Source organism: Hylobates moloch, unplaced genomic scaffold (genome assembly GCF_009828535.3).
Source record: "Hylobates moloch isolate HMO894 unplaced genomic scaffold, HMol_V3 SCAFFOLD_5, whole genome shotgun sequence".
Lineage (NCBI taxonomy): Eukaryota > Metazoa > Chordata > Mammalia > Primates > Hylobatidae > Hylobates > Hylobates moloch.
In genome coordinates, this window is record NW_026652280.1 from 42,578,225 (window position 1) to 42,597,363 (window position 19,139).

Consider the following 19,139-nt stretch of genomic DNA (forward strand, 5'->3'; position numbering starts at 1 on the left):
GCATTTTATATTTTTTTCTACCATAAGCAAGTAAGAAAGTGAATCAGTAAAGATACAGATAAACATGAATAGTATTAAAAATAAAAAAATTAAATTAAAAAATACATATGAACTAAAGAAGAACTATAATGTCCCTACATAAAAAATATGAGCATAGGAAGTGAAAATTCCACAAAGAAACACAAAGCATTAATAAACATAGAAAAGTGTTCATTCTAATTGAATACAGAGTGACTGCAAATTACAAGATTCCATCTTTCTGCCTACTAAATTGTCAAATATGGTTTAAATATACAAATAAACATTGGAGAGCTAATTTACATGACTGATTGAATACATATCTCTATTCTCTTCTAAAACCACTGAAAATTAATATTAAAATAACAAAAAAGTTATAAAACCTATGAAGCTGCAAAGTGAAGACAGTACAACAGAGAAGAGATGTTACAGAATTTTAGAAGGCTGGAAAGCAGGTGTATCAGTTGAAACTCAACTAGCCAAGTAGAAAAGTCAAAACTGAAATATCTGCTAGCTGGGGTTGAAAGATCCTGTAAGCTGAAACATGTCAGAGAACTCCTCAAAGGCTCAGGGACTGGAGGAAGCAGGTAGAAACGCAGATGGTACTAAAAGCACAGCTGATTTAAAGTCTCTATAGCAGTGAAAAGCCAACGTGTCCTCCTCTATCTGCCCCCATTGTATGACGATGACTGGAGGTTTATCCCCCAAGAGAGGCTGAAAAAGAATGACCCTGAACTTGGGGCCTGAAATACATTGAGGGCAGAAATCCATACAGTTAAAAGGGAGATTAAGTGAAAGCCTATGTAACAAGTGATGAGCCCATTTTTTTTTACTCCCCCTGGCTCCCCACATTGGCATGAAACTTAAATAATGCTTCTATCCCTTATTCTCACACCTGCAAGAGATTTATCCCTAGGGAAACTGATCATCCCAAGAGAAGAAAATCTATGGATAGTAGCAAGTAAGAGTCCCCAGTGTGCCTACCTGATCATGGTGAAGTCCATCAGCTGACAAGCTCTGCTCAAAATATACTGAGAGCTTTCCATAGTTTTTTATCGTTTTGCTTCACAATACAGGTGGATCATCAGACATTTGTGGAAAAAGGTAATTTGAACTTGGTGAAAATAGACACAATTCACCAGGAAGAGATAAAACTTCACAAATTATTACAAATATTCTCAGAGATAAGAAAAAAAAAATTGCATATGTAAAATGAGAATGGGTTCTTATTTTAAAAAATGGCCTTTCTAAGAATACGATGTTTTCAGAAATTAAGAATTATAACACTGGGTGCAGTAGCTCACGCCTATAATCCCAGCTCTTTGGGAAGCTGAGGAGGGTAGATCACTTGAGCCCAGGAGTTTGAGACGAGCCTGGGTAATATGGCAAAACCCTGTCTCTAAAAAAATACAAAAAAATTGGTTGGGTATAGTGGCACGCACCTGCAGTCCTAGCTACCTGGGAGGCTGAGTGGGCAAGATCATTGAGCCCAGGAGATCAAGGATGCAATGAGCTGTGATTGTGCCACTGAACTTGAGCCTGGGCAACAGAGTAAAACCCTGTCTCAAACAAACAAACAAAAAAACCTGATATGAAATATAGGAGAGAAAAATAAGAAAATCAGAGTTTATTCTAACAGAGTCAACATCTCAGTAAGATGAGTTCTCGAAAGAGACAATACATTAGCAAAGGAAATTTCTCTAAATTGAAGAAAGTTTCCCAGTTAAAAGATTCTGCATGAATGGAAAAAGGTGTAACTTATGCATATCAGCATACATTTTTAGAATTTTAGAGAAAGATAAGTTGTGGTAAGTTCCCTAACAGTTGTGATGGGGAATAGATCACATAAAAAGATCAAGAATCAGACTGCAACACACTTCTTAATGGCAACACTAGAAACTAAAAGGTAATAGAATACAACCTTCAATCCTTTCTGAGGAAAACTACTAAGTCAGAATGCTATATAAAGCTAAACTATAAACTGAACATGAAGATTGACTAAAGACATTTTTCAGAGGTGTGACACAAAAAACTTACTGCCTCTGCACTCCTACAGTAAGCTACTGCAGGGCATGTTTTAGTAAGAGGAAAGGGTATAAACCAAAAAGAGGACAGCATGTGATCCAGGAAAAAAGGAATATAAGATAGAAAGGAAAGAAAATCTCCAGGATGATAGTTAAGGAAATTTCAGATGAAATCACTAGACAAAATGCCTAGAGAATAATAAAGTTCATACTAGAGCAGGATTTTATGGAAGTCTCCAGGAGGGATATCTAGTAAATTGTAATTGGTAAACACTGTATATATTATTGTATACAAAGTGATGTTTTGATATACTGTACGTATTCATTACAAAATGATTACATCAAACTGGTTAACAAATCCATCACCTTACATATTTATATATTTTTGTGGTGAGAACACTTAATATCTACTTTTTTAGTAATATTCAACTATATGATACGTTATTATAGCCATAGCTACCATGTTATACAACAGACCTCCAGAACATATTCAAGCTCACTGAAACTTTGCAGTCTTTGAGCAGTATCTTCCTATTCCGCCCCCTGCCCCTGCCCCCAACCCCCCAGGCCATGGTGACCACTCATTCAACCATTTTGGATTCTACATATAAGAGAGATCACACTGTATTTGTCTTTCTGTGCTGAATAAGTCATTTTTAAACTCCAGAGAAAATAATTATACAATATTAAATTTAAGAATAGTAGATAGTTCAGCTGTGCAAAAAATATTTACAGTAATAAATATTTTGAAATAGATATATTGATAGGACAGAAGGAAGGAAATAGCACGTGTGGGGGTATGTTATATATGTAAAAAGAAATATGGAGAGAGGGAGGAGAGGGAAAAAGGGAGAAAGAAAGGTAAAGAGAGGGAAGATAAAAGGGAGAAAAGCAGGGAGCAAATAGATAGTTATCAGTGAGAGCTAAATCATCAATTTCCATAGCAGAAAGTCAATACTTAATGACTACATAAGTCTGTTATTCAGAAATATGGATATAAATACTAGAAGGAACAGATAAAAGAGGAAACATCTAAAACAGTCAAAACTGCTTGTAGGAAGAGGAACGTCAGCAAGATGGCAGAATAGGACTTTCAAGGACTCGTCCCTGCCCCTCCCATCTCCCCCATCAGAAACATCAATTTGAATAACTATCCACCTACAAAAATACCTTTATGAGAGCTATGCAAGCCAGGTGAGAGATTATAGCACCAGGCTGTAGCACAAAAATAAGAAGGAACGTATTGAAAAGGGTAGGAAGAACAGACTTACATTACTGGCAGCACCCTTTCCCCAAACTCTGGCAACACAGTAGAGAGAGATACCCTCTGCTTGGGCAGGGAAGAGAGGGAAGTGAGAACTAGACTTTGCCTCAGACGCTAACATCAGGCCCACCTCAGTAAAAGCTAGCGTTGGGCAGCCCATCCTAGTTCCAGACTCCAGGCCAATACTACATAATGAGCATTCAGACCTGCCTCAGCACCAGGTGAGATCCTGCTATTCCAAATTCCAGGCCTGCCTCAGATTCCAGACCAGCCCAGAGCCAGGTCAGTCCACAAAGCCCGAGTTTACCCCTGCCCCAGCCTAGACTGGCATCCCTGACCTCAGGCACCAGGCCTGCCCCATGCTAGGTCAGTCTTTATAGTCCTATCCTGAGGCAGACCCAGGCCTGACCCCACAGAATCCAGTGCTGGGCTGGCTCCACAGACCCAGGATCCAGGACCCAGGTTCAAGGCCTATCCTTTAGCTCCAGGATCCAGATTGATTGTTGCAGACCTAGCCTCTAGTCCAGCAATCACACAAAACAATTTGGCAATATGAATCAAGGATCATAAAAAGATTCATATATACTTTGTACTAGTAATTCCACTTACAGGAATCTATAACAAGGAAATAGGTAGAGATAAAACATTTATTTAGAGAAATGTTCTTCAAGGCAAAATTTATAATAGCAAAACCCTGTATTATCCAGTAACAGACTAATAGATAAATATTGAGCCCAGCTGCCAAGCAATATGTATTTGTCGAATGAATTAATGTTTTCCCAGAGTATTTAATAAGATCACAAAATATGATACAGTGAAAAAAGTAACATAAAATTCTGTATAAGCATAATCCTTAATACTCAATATAGACTATAATACTGCACCAAAAAAAAAACCAAAAAGAGAAATAGTAGAAAAGGGCTCAAAAGATTCTCTCAAAGTTGTAGGATTATGAATGATTTTTATTTTGTTTTTTGTATTTTTCTATATTTTTCACAATTTTATAACAGGAATGTACTTATTCATATGGTCACAAAACTTTATTAATCAACACAGAGCTATAAAAGTATACCAAACATATCCTAAATATTTATGCCCTTAATATTCTTGTTTTAACTGAGACTTCAGGTTTACCTTGGTCCAGAGTCACTGCCATTCATATCCAGTTTGAGTTCTTGGGGTTTAGTAAGCTCTTTTTCAGCAACCAGTTCTCTCGACTTAAACAGAGCCTGAGCTCTTAACCTGTAAAAATTAATTTAAAAAATTTCTAATCTTGTGAAGCCTGATAAACTGAATGATAAACTTTAGAAAACCATGCTCTTTCAGCTAGATCCCCAGAAATTATTTTCCAATTAAAACTCAGTCAAAAATAAATGAGTAATTCTTAAATATACATAAACAAACACAAACTGATTTCACAGTAACTTAAATTTTCTTTAAAGGTAGGGAAGATTAAGTTGGTTAGAATATTATTTAAAAATTCAAAATTATAGATACTTCAATAGGAGCACTTTAAATCTCTGCCGTAGAAAGTTAATTCTTCCCTCTCTTCATTGTAAGCAAGGGTACTGCGATCACCAGTGTCTCAATGTGAATTCTAGTAACTCTATCACTGACTCTGACCAACATTTATATGGGAAGCACCCACTTCTCATACTGACACTTCAAATAATTAGGGGTACAGCTCACTAACCAACATATTTTCCCTGAGTCAAAGATGAATTCTTCCAAAAGAATTGGAAGACACTGTATCCATCAATGCTTACTTAGCCCTACACTGACATGTACTGAGGAGGGAAAGCCATGGAAAAACTCAGCAAAAAGATTTTCTACTGGGAGTTTGAGTGCTAATCACTGGTATCAAATATGTGACACTTATTCTCTTGGCTTTTAAGAAATGTTCTCTGGTTATCTGTAAAAGTATATTCTTTAACTATGAAATCAAACTCTGAAGTGTAAAAACATTATTAAAACAATATTGTCATTTTCATCATTGTCAAAAGACATTCCTATAATTCCAACTAACTGGTTGGAATTAATGTACAAAGTACATGGATTAATTCCCTTCAGGAACTTAGTTTAAGACTAATATTTGGTGGTGACACATAGGTAGGTAAATGTAGAAGCAAAATGCCCAAATCAGGGAATTATAAGAAAAGTGAAAACAAAGCAGCAATAATATCAGTCACAGTAGCCTCTACAGCAGTAATGATGATCCTGATGACAGCAACTACCTTTAAGGAGTGCATTTTATATATACTATTGTACTGATCCTCACAACCACTCTATGATATAGTTACTTTTACCATTACCTATTTATAAATTACTAAAGTGAGGGCTGGGCCAGGCACATAACTCTCTCAAGGTGACACGTTTTTCACTGGTGAACACTGAATTTTATCATAGTTAGGTAGAGAGTACATATATTAAGGCATATTGTTAGAGTGGGAGAAAAGGGTAAATATTTATAATTAGCCTTGATTTTTATTCATTATACAAACACTACTTTGCTCCAAAAATGATTTAAGGTGGTTCTTGGCACAATCATGAATAATATTCTGGATAAATTTCTCCGATCAATCTGGAAAGTACTCACAAAAATAATACCCTTTCGAAAGTTGTTATTGGCAATCATGTAGTAACAAGGTGGCAGAATGTATCATTAATTACAATTCAAGTAAATGCCAATGTCATGCCAAATTTATTCTAAAATGACAAGCTTGTCCCAAGATTCTGAACTACTAAAACAATTCTGTGCTACTCATTTGGTATTCAATTAGATTGCCTTCCCAATATTTTTCCTGAACATCCTGAGCACTATAAACAATGGCTTGTGTATAGCAGATATTCATTCATGAATTTAGTTGAAGTGAAATTCCCTGGGGCCGGGCGCGGTGGCTCACGCCTGCAATCCCAGCACTTTGGGAGACCGAGGTGGGCAGATCACCTGAGGTAAGGAGTTTGAGACCAGCCTGGCCAACATGGCGAAATCCCATTTCTACTAAAAATACAAAAATCAGCTGTGCGTGGTGGCAGGTGCCTGTAATCCCAGCTACTTGGGAGGCTGAGGCAGGAGAATCGCTTGAACCCGGGAGACAGAGGTTGCAGTGAGCCAAGATCACACCACTGCACTTCAGCCTGAGTGACAGAGTGAGACGCTGTATCAAAAAAAAAAAAAAAAAAATTCCTTGGGGCAGGTAAGTGACAAGCTTAGTAAAGATATATAAAACCACATGATTATCTCAATAGATGCAGAAAGGCCTTTGACAAAATTCAACAACCCTTCATGCTAAAAACTCTCAATAAATTAGGTATTGATGGGATGTATCTTAAAATAGTAAGAGCTATCTATGACAAACTCACAGCCAATATCATACTGAATGGGCAAAAACTGGAAGCATTCCCTCTGAAAACTGGCACAAGACAGGGATGCCCTCTCTCACTGCTCCTATTCAACATAGTGCTGGAAGTTCTGGCCAGAGCAATCAGGCAGGAGAAGGAAATAAAGGGTATTCAATTAGGAAAAGAGGAAGTAAAATTGTCCCTGTTTGCAGATGACATGATTGTATATCTAGAAAACCCCAAAATCTTGTCTCAGCCCAAAATCTCCTTAAGCTGATTAGCAACTTCAGCAAAGTCTCAGGATACAAAATCAATGTACAAAAATCACAAGCATTCTTGTACACCAATCACAGACAAACAGAGAGCCAAATCATGAGTGAACTCCCATTCACAATTGCTTCAAAGAGAATAAAATACCTAGGAATCCATCTTACAAGGGATGTGAAGGACCTCTTCAAGGAGAACTACAAACCACTGCTCAATGAAATAAAAGAGGATACACACAAATGGAAGAACATTCCATGCTCATGGGTTGGAAGAATCAATATCGTGAAAATGGCCACACTGCCCAAGGTAATTTATAGATTCAATGCCATCCCCATCAAGCTACCAATGACTTTCTTCACAGAATTGGAAAAAACTACTTTAAAGTTCATATGGAACCAAAAAAGAGCCCGCATCGCCAAGTCAGTCCTAAGCCAAAAGAACAAAGCTGGATGCATCACGCTACCTGACTTCAAACTATACTACAAGGCTACAGTAACCACAACAGCATGGTACTGGTACCACAACAGAGACATAGATCAATGGAACAGAACAGAGCCTTCAGAAATGATGCCGCATATCTACAACTATCTGATCTTTCACAAACCTGACAAAAACAAGAAATGGGGAAAGGATTCCCTATTTAATAAATGGTGCTGGGAAAACTGCCTAGCCATATGTAGAAAGCTGAAACTCGATCCCTTCCTTACACCTTACACAAAAATTAATTCAAGATGGATTAAAGACCTAAATGTTAGACCTAAAACCATTAAAATCCTACAAGAAAACCTAGGCAATACCATTCAGGACATAGGCATGGGCAAGGACTTCATGTCTAAAACACCAAAAGCAATGGCAACAAAAGCCAAAATTGACAAATGGGATCTAATTAAACTAAAGAGCTTCTGCACAGCAAAAGAAACTACCATCAGAGTGAACAGGCAACCTACAGAATGGGAGAAAATTTTTGCAACCTACTCATCTGACAAAGGGCTAATATCCAGAATCTACAATGAACTCAAACAAATTTACAAGAAAAAAACAAACAACCCCATCAAAAAGTGGGCAAAGGACATGAACAGACATTTCTCAAAAGAAGACATTTATGCAGCCAAAAAACACATGAAGAAATGCTCATCATCACTGGCCATCAGAGAAATGCAAATCAAAACCACAGTGAGATACCATCTCACACCAGTTAGAATGGCCATCATTAAAAAATCAGGAAACAACAGGTGCTGGAGAGGAAGTGGAGAAATAGGAACACTTTTACACTGTTGGTGGGACTGTAAACTAGTTCAACCATTGTGGAAGTCAGTGTGGCGATTCCTCAGGGATCTAGAACTAGAAATACCATTTGACCCAGCCATCCCATTACTGGGTATATACCCAAAGGACTATAAATCATGCTGCTATAAAGACACATGCACACGTATGTTTATTGCGGCACTATTCACAATAGCAAAGAGTTGGAACCAACCCAAATGTCCAACAACGATAGACTGGATTAAGAAAATGTGGCGCATATACACCATGGAATACTATGCAGCCGTAAAAAATGATGAGTTCATGTCCTTTGTAGGGACATGGATGAAACTGGAAAACATCATTCTCAGTAAACTATCGCAAGGACAAAAAACCAAACACTGCATGTTCTCACTCATGGGTGGGAATTGAACAATGAGAACTCATGGACACAGGAAGGGGAACATCACACTCCGGGGACTGTTGTGGGGTGGGGGTAGGGGGGAGGGACAGCATTAGGAGATATACCTAATGCTAAATGACGAGTTAATGGGTGCAGGAAATCAACATGGCACATGGATACATATGTAACAAACCTGCACATTGTGCACATGTACCCTAAAACCTAAAGTATAAAAAAAAGATATATAAAAGTTAAAACTATATATATATATAAAAGCGTGAGATTATGTGTAATATACTGAGCCAAGATCAAGTCTTGCTCATTTTAATACTCCTCACATACAGTTTTGTGCAGAGTAGAGGGATTAGTAAATATGTGCTCAGACAAGGATGAAACTGAATTACAGAACATTACACATTAAACAATAAGGTGCTAATTTTGGACATATTCAATAACAAATTATTAGTTATGTGAAAAAGAAACCAGACCTAGAAATTTTAAGTAGTGGGATTCTGACCGTGTTATATGAAGAGTCGGGGTGTGGATAAACGGAAAAGTAGGACAGAGATATTTAAATCAGAGGAAAAGGTATGGCTTGAGAAAGAAACATGAAGGATACACTGAAAAGATCTCAAAGAAACAAATCTGCCTTTTGGGAAAAAAACTTTATTTCTTAGGAAAAGTGGGACAAATGGGTAGAGAAGTGGTTCCAAATTATAAAAAGCCTTCAAAATACTAGGTTGAATAAACATAACCTAATACAAAATTATCATGGGTTTTTAAAATTCAGAAGTGGCACAATAAAAGCAATGTCTTAGGAGGATTCATTTGAGATAGATATTCTTGTTATATGATACTAATGTGCAGAAGGTTGAGTTTCAGATGACTAAAAAGTGATAACATTACATAAACCTAAAAAGTAGGCCAGAGAGTACAGCAACTTTCAGCCTAGAAATATAAATTGTGATACTGATTAATTAAATGGATAGATTTATGGTCCTAGTTGTGGGTTTCACCAGCTAACTATGATAAAACATGGTGGCAGTAGGCAGGATAACTAGAGGTGAAAGCTGTTCAATTAAAAATGTCTTGGCAAGGCACAGTGGCTCACGCCTGTAATCCCAGCAGTTTGGGAGGCCAAGAAGGGTGGATCACTTGAGATCAGGAGTTTCAGACCAGCCTGGCCAACATGGTGAAATCCTGTCTCTACTAAAATACAAAAATTAGCCTGGTGTGGTGGTGCGTGCCTGCAAACCCAGCTACTCGGGGAGGCTGAGGCAGGAGAATTGCTTGAACCTGGGAGGCAGAGGTTGCAGTGAGTCGAGATCGCACCACTGCACTCCAGCTTGGGTGACAGAGGCAGTGAGTCGAGATCGCGCCACTGCACTCCAGCTTGGGTGACAGAGCCAAACTCCGTCAATCAATCAATCAATCAATCAATGTATGTCTTGAGTCTGTTTCTCTGGGCATCGCACTTGGATTTGGATTTTTTTTTTTTTTTTTTTACTGTCTCAATTGGAAAGAACTTTGTTTTAGGATAAGAGCAACATAAGGATACATGGAATGGCAGAACTATAACTGGGATGAACAAAGGCACCAGATACCAGCATGATTAGTTCTTTTTTTTTTTTTTTTTTGAGACAGAGTCTCGCTCTGTCACCCAGGCTGGAGTGAAGTGGCGTGATCTTGGCTCACTGCACTGCAACCTCCACCTCCCGGGTTCAAGCGATTCTCCTGCCTCAGCCTCCCAAGTAGCTGGGATTACAGGTGCCTGCCACTATGCCCAGCTAATTTTTGTATTTTTAGTAGAGATGGGATATCACCGTGTTAGCCAGGATGGTGTCGACCTCGTGACTTCGTGATCCACCTGCCTCGGCCTCCCAAAGTGCTGCGATTATAGGCGTAAGCCATCACGCCTGGCCCAGCATGACTAGTTCTAAAGGTGGCCAGTGTTACAGCTGGGTACTGTCTGATGGTTTGGATATATTTCCTTCACAAAGGCTAACCCAGAAGACTGAAAATGACCCAAAGTAAATAAAGTGAAACATTGGGGCTCCTAAAGCCGGAAAGCAAATAACTCTTCCCAAGGATAATTCCCATCTAACCGAAAGGTTGCATTGTAGTCAAATGCCAACCACTTTCAAGTAAAGGAACTCAACACACAAGATGAGAACATGGTCAGCTTAAACTGACAATTAGCATAAAGAGATCTGGGTTCCAGAAAGATCTCAAGCTATTTTATGTGAGTAGTTTTCCAGATGGTATACATTTTAAGAAGTTACAACAAGTAACAAATTTCAAAGGTAATGACAGAAAACAGACATTCTCTGCCCATCACCAGAGTACACTGTGAACCCTCCTGGTCATCTTGCTTTCTTAAGTACTTTTGTTCAATCCACAAAAATCTAATGTTTGAATAAAAATAATAAAATATAACTTGATAAAATATAATTCACATAGTTATTGCATAAATGAAATTGGAAGAAAATTAGAAATCATTAGACTTATTGAGCTTTTTTTTTTTCTTTTTGAGACAGTCTTGCTCTGTCACCGAGGCTAGAGTGCAGTGGCGCAATCTCAGCTCACTGCAACCTCCACCTCCCGCATTCGAGCCTCCTAAGTAGCTAGGATTACAGGTGCCCACCACCATGCCTGGCTAATTTTTGTATTTTAGTAGAGATGGGGTTTCACCATGTTGGCCAGGCTGGTCTCAAACTCCTGACCTCAGGTGATTCACCACCTCGGCCTCCGAAGGTGCTGGAATTACAGGCGTGAGCCACCACACCCGGCCTGAACTTTTACATATGTATTTGCTTTCCATTATTTAATAAAAATCTCTAGGGACTTACAGTAAAATTTAAGTAAAATTTTAAAAAATGTGGAGCCATAACAAAAGATTGTAAATTTATGTCATTAGCTAGCCAGAAGAGGGCATGGGGTTCAAAAAGTATTAGAAAAAAATAATTATAGAAAACTTCCTAAATTTGGCAAAAGACATAAAACTATAAATCAAGAAGCTGATCAAAGTCCTTACTGGACAAAGAAATCCATGTCAAGACACATCACAGTGAAATTTCTTAAAACTAAAGACAAAAAAAATCTTTAAAAAGCAAAAGAGAAATTATATTTTATGTATAGAGAAAAATAATGCAAATGACTGTGGAAAACATCGGGGGACAGAAGAAAATGCCACATTTGTCAAGTGCTGATAGAAAAAAAAGCAACCCTGTCAACTCAGAATCCTATATTCAGCAATGGTAATACCCCTTAGAAATGATGTGAAAATAAGAACATTTTCATATGAAGCAAAACTACAGCAGGCTCACCTTAAAGAATAAACAGAGATCTAAAAACAAAACAACAAAAAGATAAAAGAGGAAATCTTAGAACATCAGAAAGGAAGAACAATAGAAAAAAAACAGAAACAGATAAATATAATAGATTTTTCCTCTCTTTACTTTTCTAAATTATTCTGTAACTTATTTTAAATTTGATGATTTAAGCAAAACTTACAATATTTTATGATGTGGTTCTCAATGAGAGACTCTGTTTAGGCTTTTTTGGTTTAGTCTATTTCTGTTGTTCAGATTGTGAAATTTCTCTTGTTCTATTCTCAATGAGAAACTGTTTAAGACAATTATAAATGGGGGAGGGCAAGGGAACTTAAAGGGAGATCAAATTTCTACATTTAATTTAAACTGATAAAATATGACACCAATAGGCTTTGATAAGTTATGTGTGTATAACAGAATACTTAGAGCAAACAATAAAACAAATCTATTCAAAGAAATATACTCAAAAACACTACCGTGGTTCCTTGGTATCCTCAGGGTATTAGTCCCAGACCTTCTCTCATACCAAAATCCCACAGATTTGCTCAAGTGATGTGTATGTATATATAATCTTTGCACATCCTCTGGTATAATTTAAATCATCTCTACATTACTTATAATACTGGTAATACCTACTATAATGTCAATGCTATGTAAATACTTGCTATACTATATTTTTTATTTGTAATAGTTTTATTGTTGCATTATTTATTGCCCCCAAATATTTTCAATCCACAGTTGGTTGACTCCAGGGATATGGGGGGCCAACCATATGGGAAATCATACACAATTTACATTAAAAGTAAGTGTCTGGGCCGGGTGTGGTGCCTCATGCCTGTAATCCCAGCACTTTGGAAGGCTGATGTAGGCAGATTGCTTGAGCCCAGGAGCTCAAGACCAGCCTGGGAAAAATGGCGAAACTCTATCTCTACAAACAATGCAAAAATTAGCTGGGCATGGCAGCACGCGCCTGTAGTTCCAGCTACTCAGGAAACTGAGGCAGGAGGATCACCTGAGCCCAGGAGGTCAAGGCTGTAGCAGTGAGCCGTGATTGTGCCACTGCACTCCAGCATGGGCAACAGAGTGAGATCCTGTCAAACTAAAAAAAAAAAAGGAAAAAGACAGAAAAAAAAAGAAAGAAAAAAATCAAAAACAAAAAAGGAAATATCTGAACATTATATACGAATTAAAAGAAACTGGCTGATTCAAATAAATGCTGTGTCTAAGAAACTGAATTCAAAATCACAACATATATAGGGTGAAAGTAAAAGGATGGAAGAACACACATCTTGAAAACCTTAATAAAATGAAAGTAAGAATGGCTATATTAGTATCAGGTAAAGGAGACTTTAGATAAAAAAAATTACGAGGTAGGTGGATCACCTGAGGTTAGCAGTTCGAGACCAGCCTGGCCAACATGGTAAAACCCCATCTCTACTAAAAAAAAAAAATATATATATATATATATATATATATAAACTAGCCAGGCATGGTGGTGGGCACCTGTAATCCCAGCTATTCAGGATGCTGAGGCAGGAGAATTGCTTGAACCCAGGAGACGGAGGTTGCAGTGAGCCAGCATGGTGCCACTGCACTCCAGCCTCGGCGACAGAGACTCCGTCTCAAAAAAAAAAAAAAAAAAATTACTAGGGACAGAGAAAGACATTACATAGTGACAAGATGGTCAATCTACCAAGAAGACATAGCAAATTTAATGCATAAGCAGCAAAGAACAGAGGTATAAATATATAAAACAAATACTAATAGAACTAATAGGAAAAATAGATATATCACAATTGTACTTGGAGATTTCAAAACCCCTCTGTCAATAATTGATAGAAGTAGGTAGAAAATCAGCAAGAACATAGAAGAACTCAACAATACTGTCAAATAATAGGATCCAATTTACAGAACACTCCACCCAACAGCACAATACATATTCTTTTCAAACATCATGGAACATATATCAAGATAGAACATGCCCTAGGATCCTTAAACAAACTTCAATAAGTCTGAAAGAATGAAAAACATACAGTGTGTTATGTGAGCACAGTGGTATCAAACTAGAAATCAGAAACAGAAATAAAACAGGAAAATCTTTAAGAACTTGGAAACTAAATATAACACTTCTAAATAACCCATGGGTCAAATATGAAGTTTCAAAAGATACCCCAAAAACACACTGAATTGGATAAACATGAAAATGCAACATATCAAAATTTGTGGGACACAGCTGAATCAGTGCCGAGAAGGGAATTTAGAGTACTAAATGCTTCCAGTAGAAAAGTGAAAAAGTCTCAAACCAATATGCTTCCACCTTAACAAATTAGGAAAAAAGAAGAACAAAGTAAATTTAAAGCAAGCAGAAGGAAGAAAATAATAAAGAGCAGAAACCAATGAAATTGAAAACAGAAAAACAGTAACAAAAACTAAATGAAACAAAAAGCCAGTTATTTGAAAGATAATTAAAGTGAACAAACCTGTGGCAAGGCAGATTATCCAATAGATAATTTGAATAGCCTTGTAAGTATTAAGGAAATTAAACTTGGAATTTAAAAAATCTCAAAAAATAAATCTCCAGGTCCAGATGGTTTCACTGGAGAAGTCTACTAAACATTTAAAGAAGAATTAACACGGTGAAACCCTGTCTCTACTAAAAATACAAAAAATTAGCCAGGCGTGGTGGCGGGCGCCTGTAGTCCCAGCTACTCGGAGAGGCTGAGGCAGGAGAATGGCGTGAACCCGGGAGGCGGAGCTTGCAGTGAGCTGAGATTGCGCCACTGCACTCCAGCCTGGGCGACAGAGCGAGACTCCGACTCAAAAAAAAAAAAAAAAAGAAGAATTAACACCAATTCTACACAATCTCTTCCAGAAAGTAGAAGCAGAGCAAACATCTTCCAACTCATTTTATGAGGCCTGCATTACCTTGATACCGAAACAAGACAAGGACACAGGGGAAAAAGGAAAACACAGAACAATATCCCTCATCAAAACTAATGTAAATAGGCCAGACGCAGTGGCTCACGCCTGTAATCCCAGCTACTTGGGAGGCTGAGGCATGAGAATCCCTTGAACCCAGTAGGTGGAGGTTATAGTGGGCAAAGATCACGCCACTGCACTCCAGCCTGGGTGATAGAGCAAGACTCTGTCTCAAAAAAAAAAAAACAACAACAAAACAAAACTGATGCAAATATCCTCAACAAAGTATTAGTAAATGGAATTCAGTAACATTTAAAAAAATCATACATTACGACCAAGTGGGGTTTATTTCAGGGATGCAAGGCTGGTTTAATATTTAAAAATCTATGTAATTCACCATATTAACAGGGCAAATAAGACAAATCACATGATCATAAAAGATATTTGACAAAATTCATAAAAGGTGTTTGACAAAATTCAACACCTATGATAAAACTTTACATAATCCATAACAGAAAAGAATAGATACATTGGACTTCATTAAAATTAAAAATTTCTGCTCTATGAAAGATCCAATTAAGCAACTGAAAAGGCAGAGTCAGGAGCAGTGGCTCAAATTCCAGCAGTGGCTGTAATTCCAGCACTTTGGGAGGCTGAGGCGGGAGAATTGTTTAAGTTCAAGACCAGCCTGGGCAACATAGTGAGAACCTGTCTCTACCAAAAGAAAAAAAAAAATTAAAGATAAAAAAGAAAAGACAAGTTACAGACTGGGAGAAAATATTTGCTATTTACAGATCTGACAAAAGATGTATATCTAGAATATATGAAGAACTCTCCAAACAGCAAAACACCCAAATGATCCAATTAGAATATGGGCAATACTGAAGAGAGAATTTACTGAAGAAGATAGGAGGGCAAACATGCACACACACAAAAAGATGTTCAACATTACTAGCCATTAGTGAAATGCAAATTAAGACTGCAATGAAATGTCACTATACACATATTAGAAGAGGTAAAATAAAAATTAATGACAATACCAAATGCCAACAAGGATGTGGAGTAAAGAAACACTATATAATAATAAAACAGCAATTTATCTTTTGAAGCACTGTTCTTAGGAAGAATTGTTAAGGGAAGAACAGCCTACATGTGGATAGGTTTATGAGAATTTGTCATTCAACAGGTCATGCTTCATGGCCAGAAAGGGTTGAATTTAGAAGACTCCCATCACTTGTTATATTTTATATTATGGTGGGTAGACATAAATTTGAAATGATGACAGCTAATCTCACTGCTTTACAATCTAATTCCACACCCCAAAATCTCAAGCTTTTACTTAATGCCTAATATTGTCCACAATGATATCAAACAGCAAAGGATTCTGCATAATGGCAAGATCATTTTAAAATGTCTTTGGAACCCAGCAAAAATTACACCAGACTGCTCAGAAATAGATATTCTAAGCTATCAATTTGGAAGACAAGGTAATCTTTGAAGTCTTCCAAAGAATAAAGGGGAATTTACTTAGTAGACATAACTGATATGCATCTTGAGCAAGCCAAGATCCAGAAAAACCTCTGGTTCTACACATCTGCTATAGTAATACAACAATTTTACACTGTGCTCTTCAAACTACAGATATTGCTAAAAGAACAGGCAGGACTTGGGCAGGCGCGGTAGCTCACGCCTGTAATCCCAGCACTTTGGGAGGTCAAGGCGGGTGGATCATGAGGTCAGGAGTTCAAGACCAGCCTGGCCAAGACGGTGAAACCCCATCTCTACTAAAAATACAAAAATTAGCCGGGCGTGGTGGCGGGTGCCTATAATCCCAGCTACTCAGGAGGCTGAGGCAGAGAACTGCTTGAACTCGGGAGGTGCAGGCTGCAGTGAGCTGAGATCACGCCACTGCACTCCAGCCTGAGCAATAGGGCGAGACTTCGTCTCAAAGAAAAAAAAAAAAAAAGAAAGAACAGGCAGTACTCACCAACTGTAATCTAGTCGAGACTGGTGAAGCTGCTGCTGTTTTAGAAGAAGCTTTGTCTCCTGCTGGGCCAGCAGATGCTGAAGGCGCTCCTTTTCAATTTCCAGTTCCATTTTCTGAAGCATCAGTTGCTGCTTTCTATCTTCTGAGATCTGCTTTTTCAAAGTTTCATTGGGTTGCAGTGCCCCTCCACCATGCACCAGAGATGCCCAAGAAAGCCGACAATAACTGCATGATTCTGGATGTGTCTTAGGATGTTGAGGGGCCATGTTTGTAGGATGGGTCTCATGAACACGATCTGCAGCAAGTCTATGACCACAGCACTGACTAGGAGTAGGCTTAAGGTGTGGACATTCCCTCATGTGCAATTCTTCTTGTGGCATTTTCTCTGTTGGGACTGCATCTACTGGTTTTCTCCCTGGAGATTCATAATTACATGTTGTGGTCTCTGATGGTATCTTATCTAGATCATCTTTGGGATGATGAAGGGTTACTGGTTTCCAAGAATTATTCCTAAATGCTATAAGGGATTCTGAAGCTGAATCCTGGACTGCAGACTTAGGTCTTTGCTTGGTTTGATAGTAGGTCTGTGGTCTGGCTACACTCAAGTAGGAACCACCCAGTTCCACAGATGAACACTGGAGAGTGCTTTTTCTACTGGATACCTAAAAAGAACCATAAGATCACCTGTCAAATAAGAACACAACAAAACAATTTCTTTCGTTTGGTTTTTCAGAAATTAGTGATATATATTTACCAACCCAAAGCTTTTGTTTTGTCTTAAATATTAAATTATAGCATTCAGACAGCTAACCAGACTTGTGCCCCAAAGCTACATCCATTTTCAAACAACCTACACTTCAGTAAATCTATATAAAGATAAGAAAAATAAGTTGCTGCTACATGTTGCTTAAGCATGATCTTTGGTGATTTCAGGAGTTGCAAATAAAGAGAGTTACATAAAATTAATTTTGAGAAGAGGTGAAAGCCTTAAACATTAACATCTTAAAATGTTCGCTTTTGAATACTGAGCCAAGGAATCCATTCAGTCACTTTAAATACTCTTTGGCCATTACACAGCATGAGACTTGATGTAAAACATTTCACCTTATACTGAATAGAATGTGATTTACTGGTAGAACTTTGATGAGGTTTTATAAATATCTTTAGAGAACACAGATAAAACGAACCACTTTCCACAAAATAGGATTCTAACCAAAAGCATTATTTAAATACAAAAAATATCTAATTTCATCTACAAACATAAGTGATTTTTCAATCTATTCAAGTGATTAGTCTGATAGAACTCGGGCAGAAAGGAAGCAGTTGCAAATTATCTCTGACACGTCAATAGAGTCAGATTTTCCAACATTTTAGCTGTAAGTCTGTTCTGTCAGCGAGAACAAAACTTAATCTATATCAATGATTCTCAAACTTTAATGTGTAGCAGAATAAACTGAAGGGTGCTTGTTAAACATGAAACTATAGCTTCATCCCCAGAGTTTCCAAATCTTTCTGTCTGGAGCAGAGTCAGAGAATTTGCTCATGTTGCTGATCTGGGACCACACTTTGAAAACTATTGGTCTATATCATGGAACGCCTCCATCTGCCTTACTGTTGAGCTTGGTCTGGGAAGGTTGAGTTGTTATACTAAGCTCATCTCTGAACATCGTTGAGTTAGTACAACTAAGCAGCTTTTCTTCACAGTGTATTTCAGAAACATGGTGTATCTAGATTCCAGGTTGTCCAAACAGAAATATTATAGTTTAATGTAAATGTTGCATGTGTTACAGATGAGCAACTTGCCCATGAAGGTAGACACTTGTAATTAACAAAATAATGAAAGATATTAATGTGTAAGAAAGAAACTTAATCAAACTAAACTGAAAGAGGTGCATTTCTGAAAATGAATCCAGCTAATGATCAGACTCTTCCAAGGGTAGCCCTTTATAACATAAAAACTTCCCTTCAATTTAGATCTGGAGCACAGCAAAAAAGGGCCTCCAAGTCCAGCTACTTAACTAGCAAGATGGGTTGTTTGAAAATGTGTTATTCCTAGCAGCTGTTATTTCTTTTGAGCAGCCAGAGTATAACCTTTAACACAAATCTGAAAGGAACAAATCCACTTGTGGAGAGGCCTTGTTTTCCAAGGCCTATTTACTCTAGATACACAGATTCAGTCTTTAGTGAAAGCTAAAGAGAAGATAAGAGAAAGAAACTAAGCAGACCTAAACAAGTGAAATATCTGACAGCTTCCACTAACACTTCCTCTTCCCTCAGGCTTTCATTCAAAGCCCATTTATGTTAACACTGTACTTTCTTGCCATTTTCTATTCCTATTCAA

The 19,139-nt window shown here is 37.6% G+C and overlaps 1 protein-coding gene across 6 annotated transcripts in view; it reads right to left on the reverse strand.

Moving 5' to 3' along the window:
* KIAA1328 (KIAA1328 ortholog) overlaps positions 1–19,139 on the reverse strand; it is a 369,561-nt gene that overhangs the window by 115,230 nt on the left and 235,192 nt on the right. For 5 of the 6 annotated variants that reach the window (XR_009213485.1, XR_009213486.1, XM_032152477.2 and 2 more), the window contains exons 7-8: positions 16,799–17,460; positions 4,441–4,548 (exon numbers count right to left, since the gene is read on the reverse strand). Coding sequence is in view for 4 of the 6 variants with exons in the window: in XM_032152477.2 (XP_032008368.1) it covers positions 4,441–4,548; positions 16,799–17,460 (770 nt within the window). In the remaining 2 variants the exon portion in view is untranslated. The remainder of the gene's footprint in view (positions 1–4,440; positions 4,549–16,798; positions 17,461–19,139) is intronic. The other variant, XM_032152478.2, reaches the window with a different exon arrangement.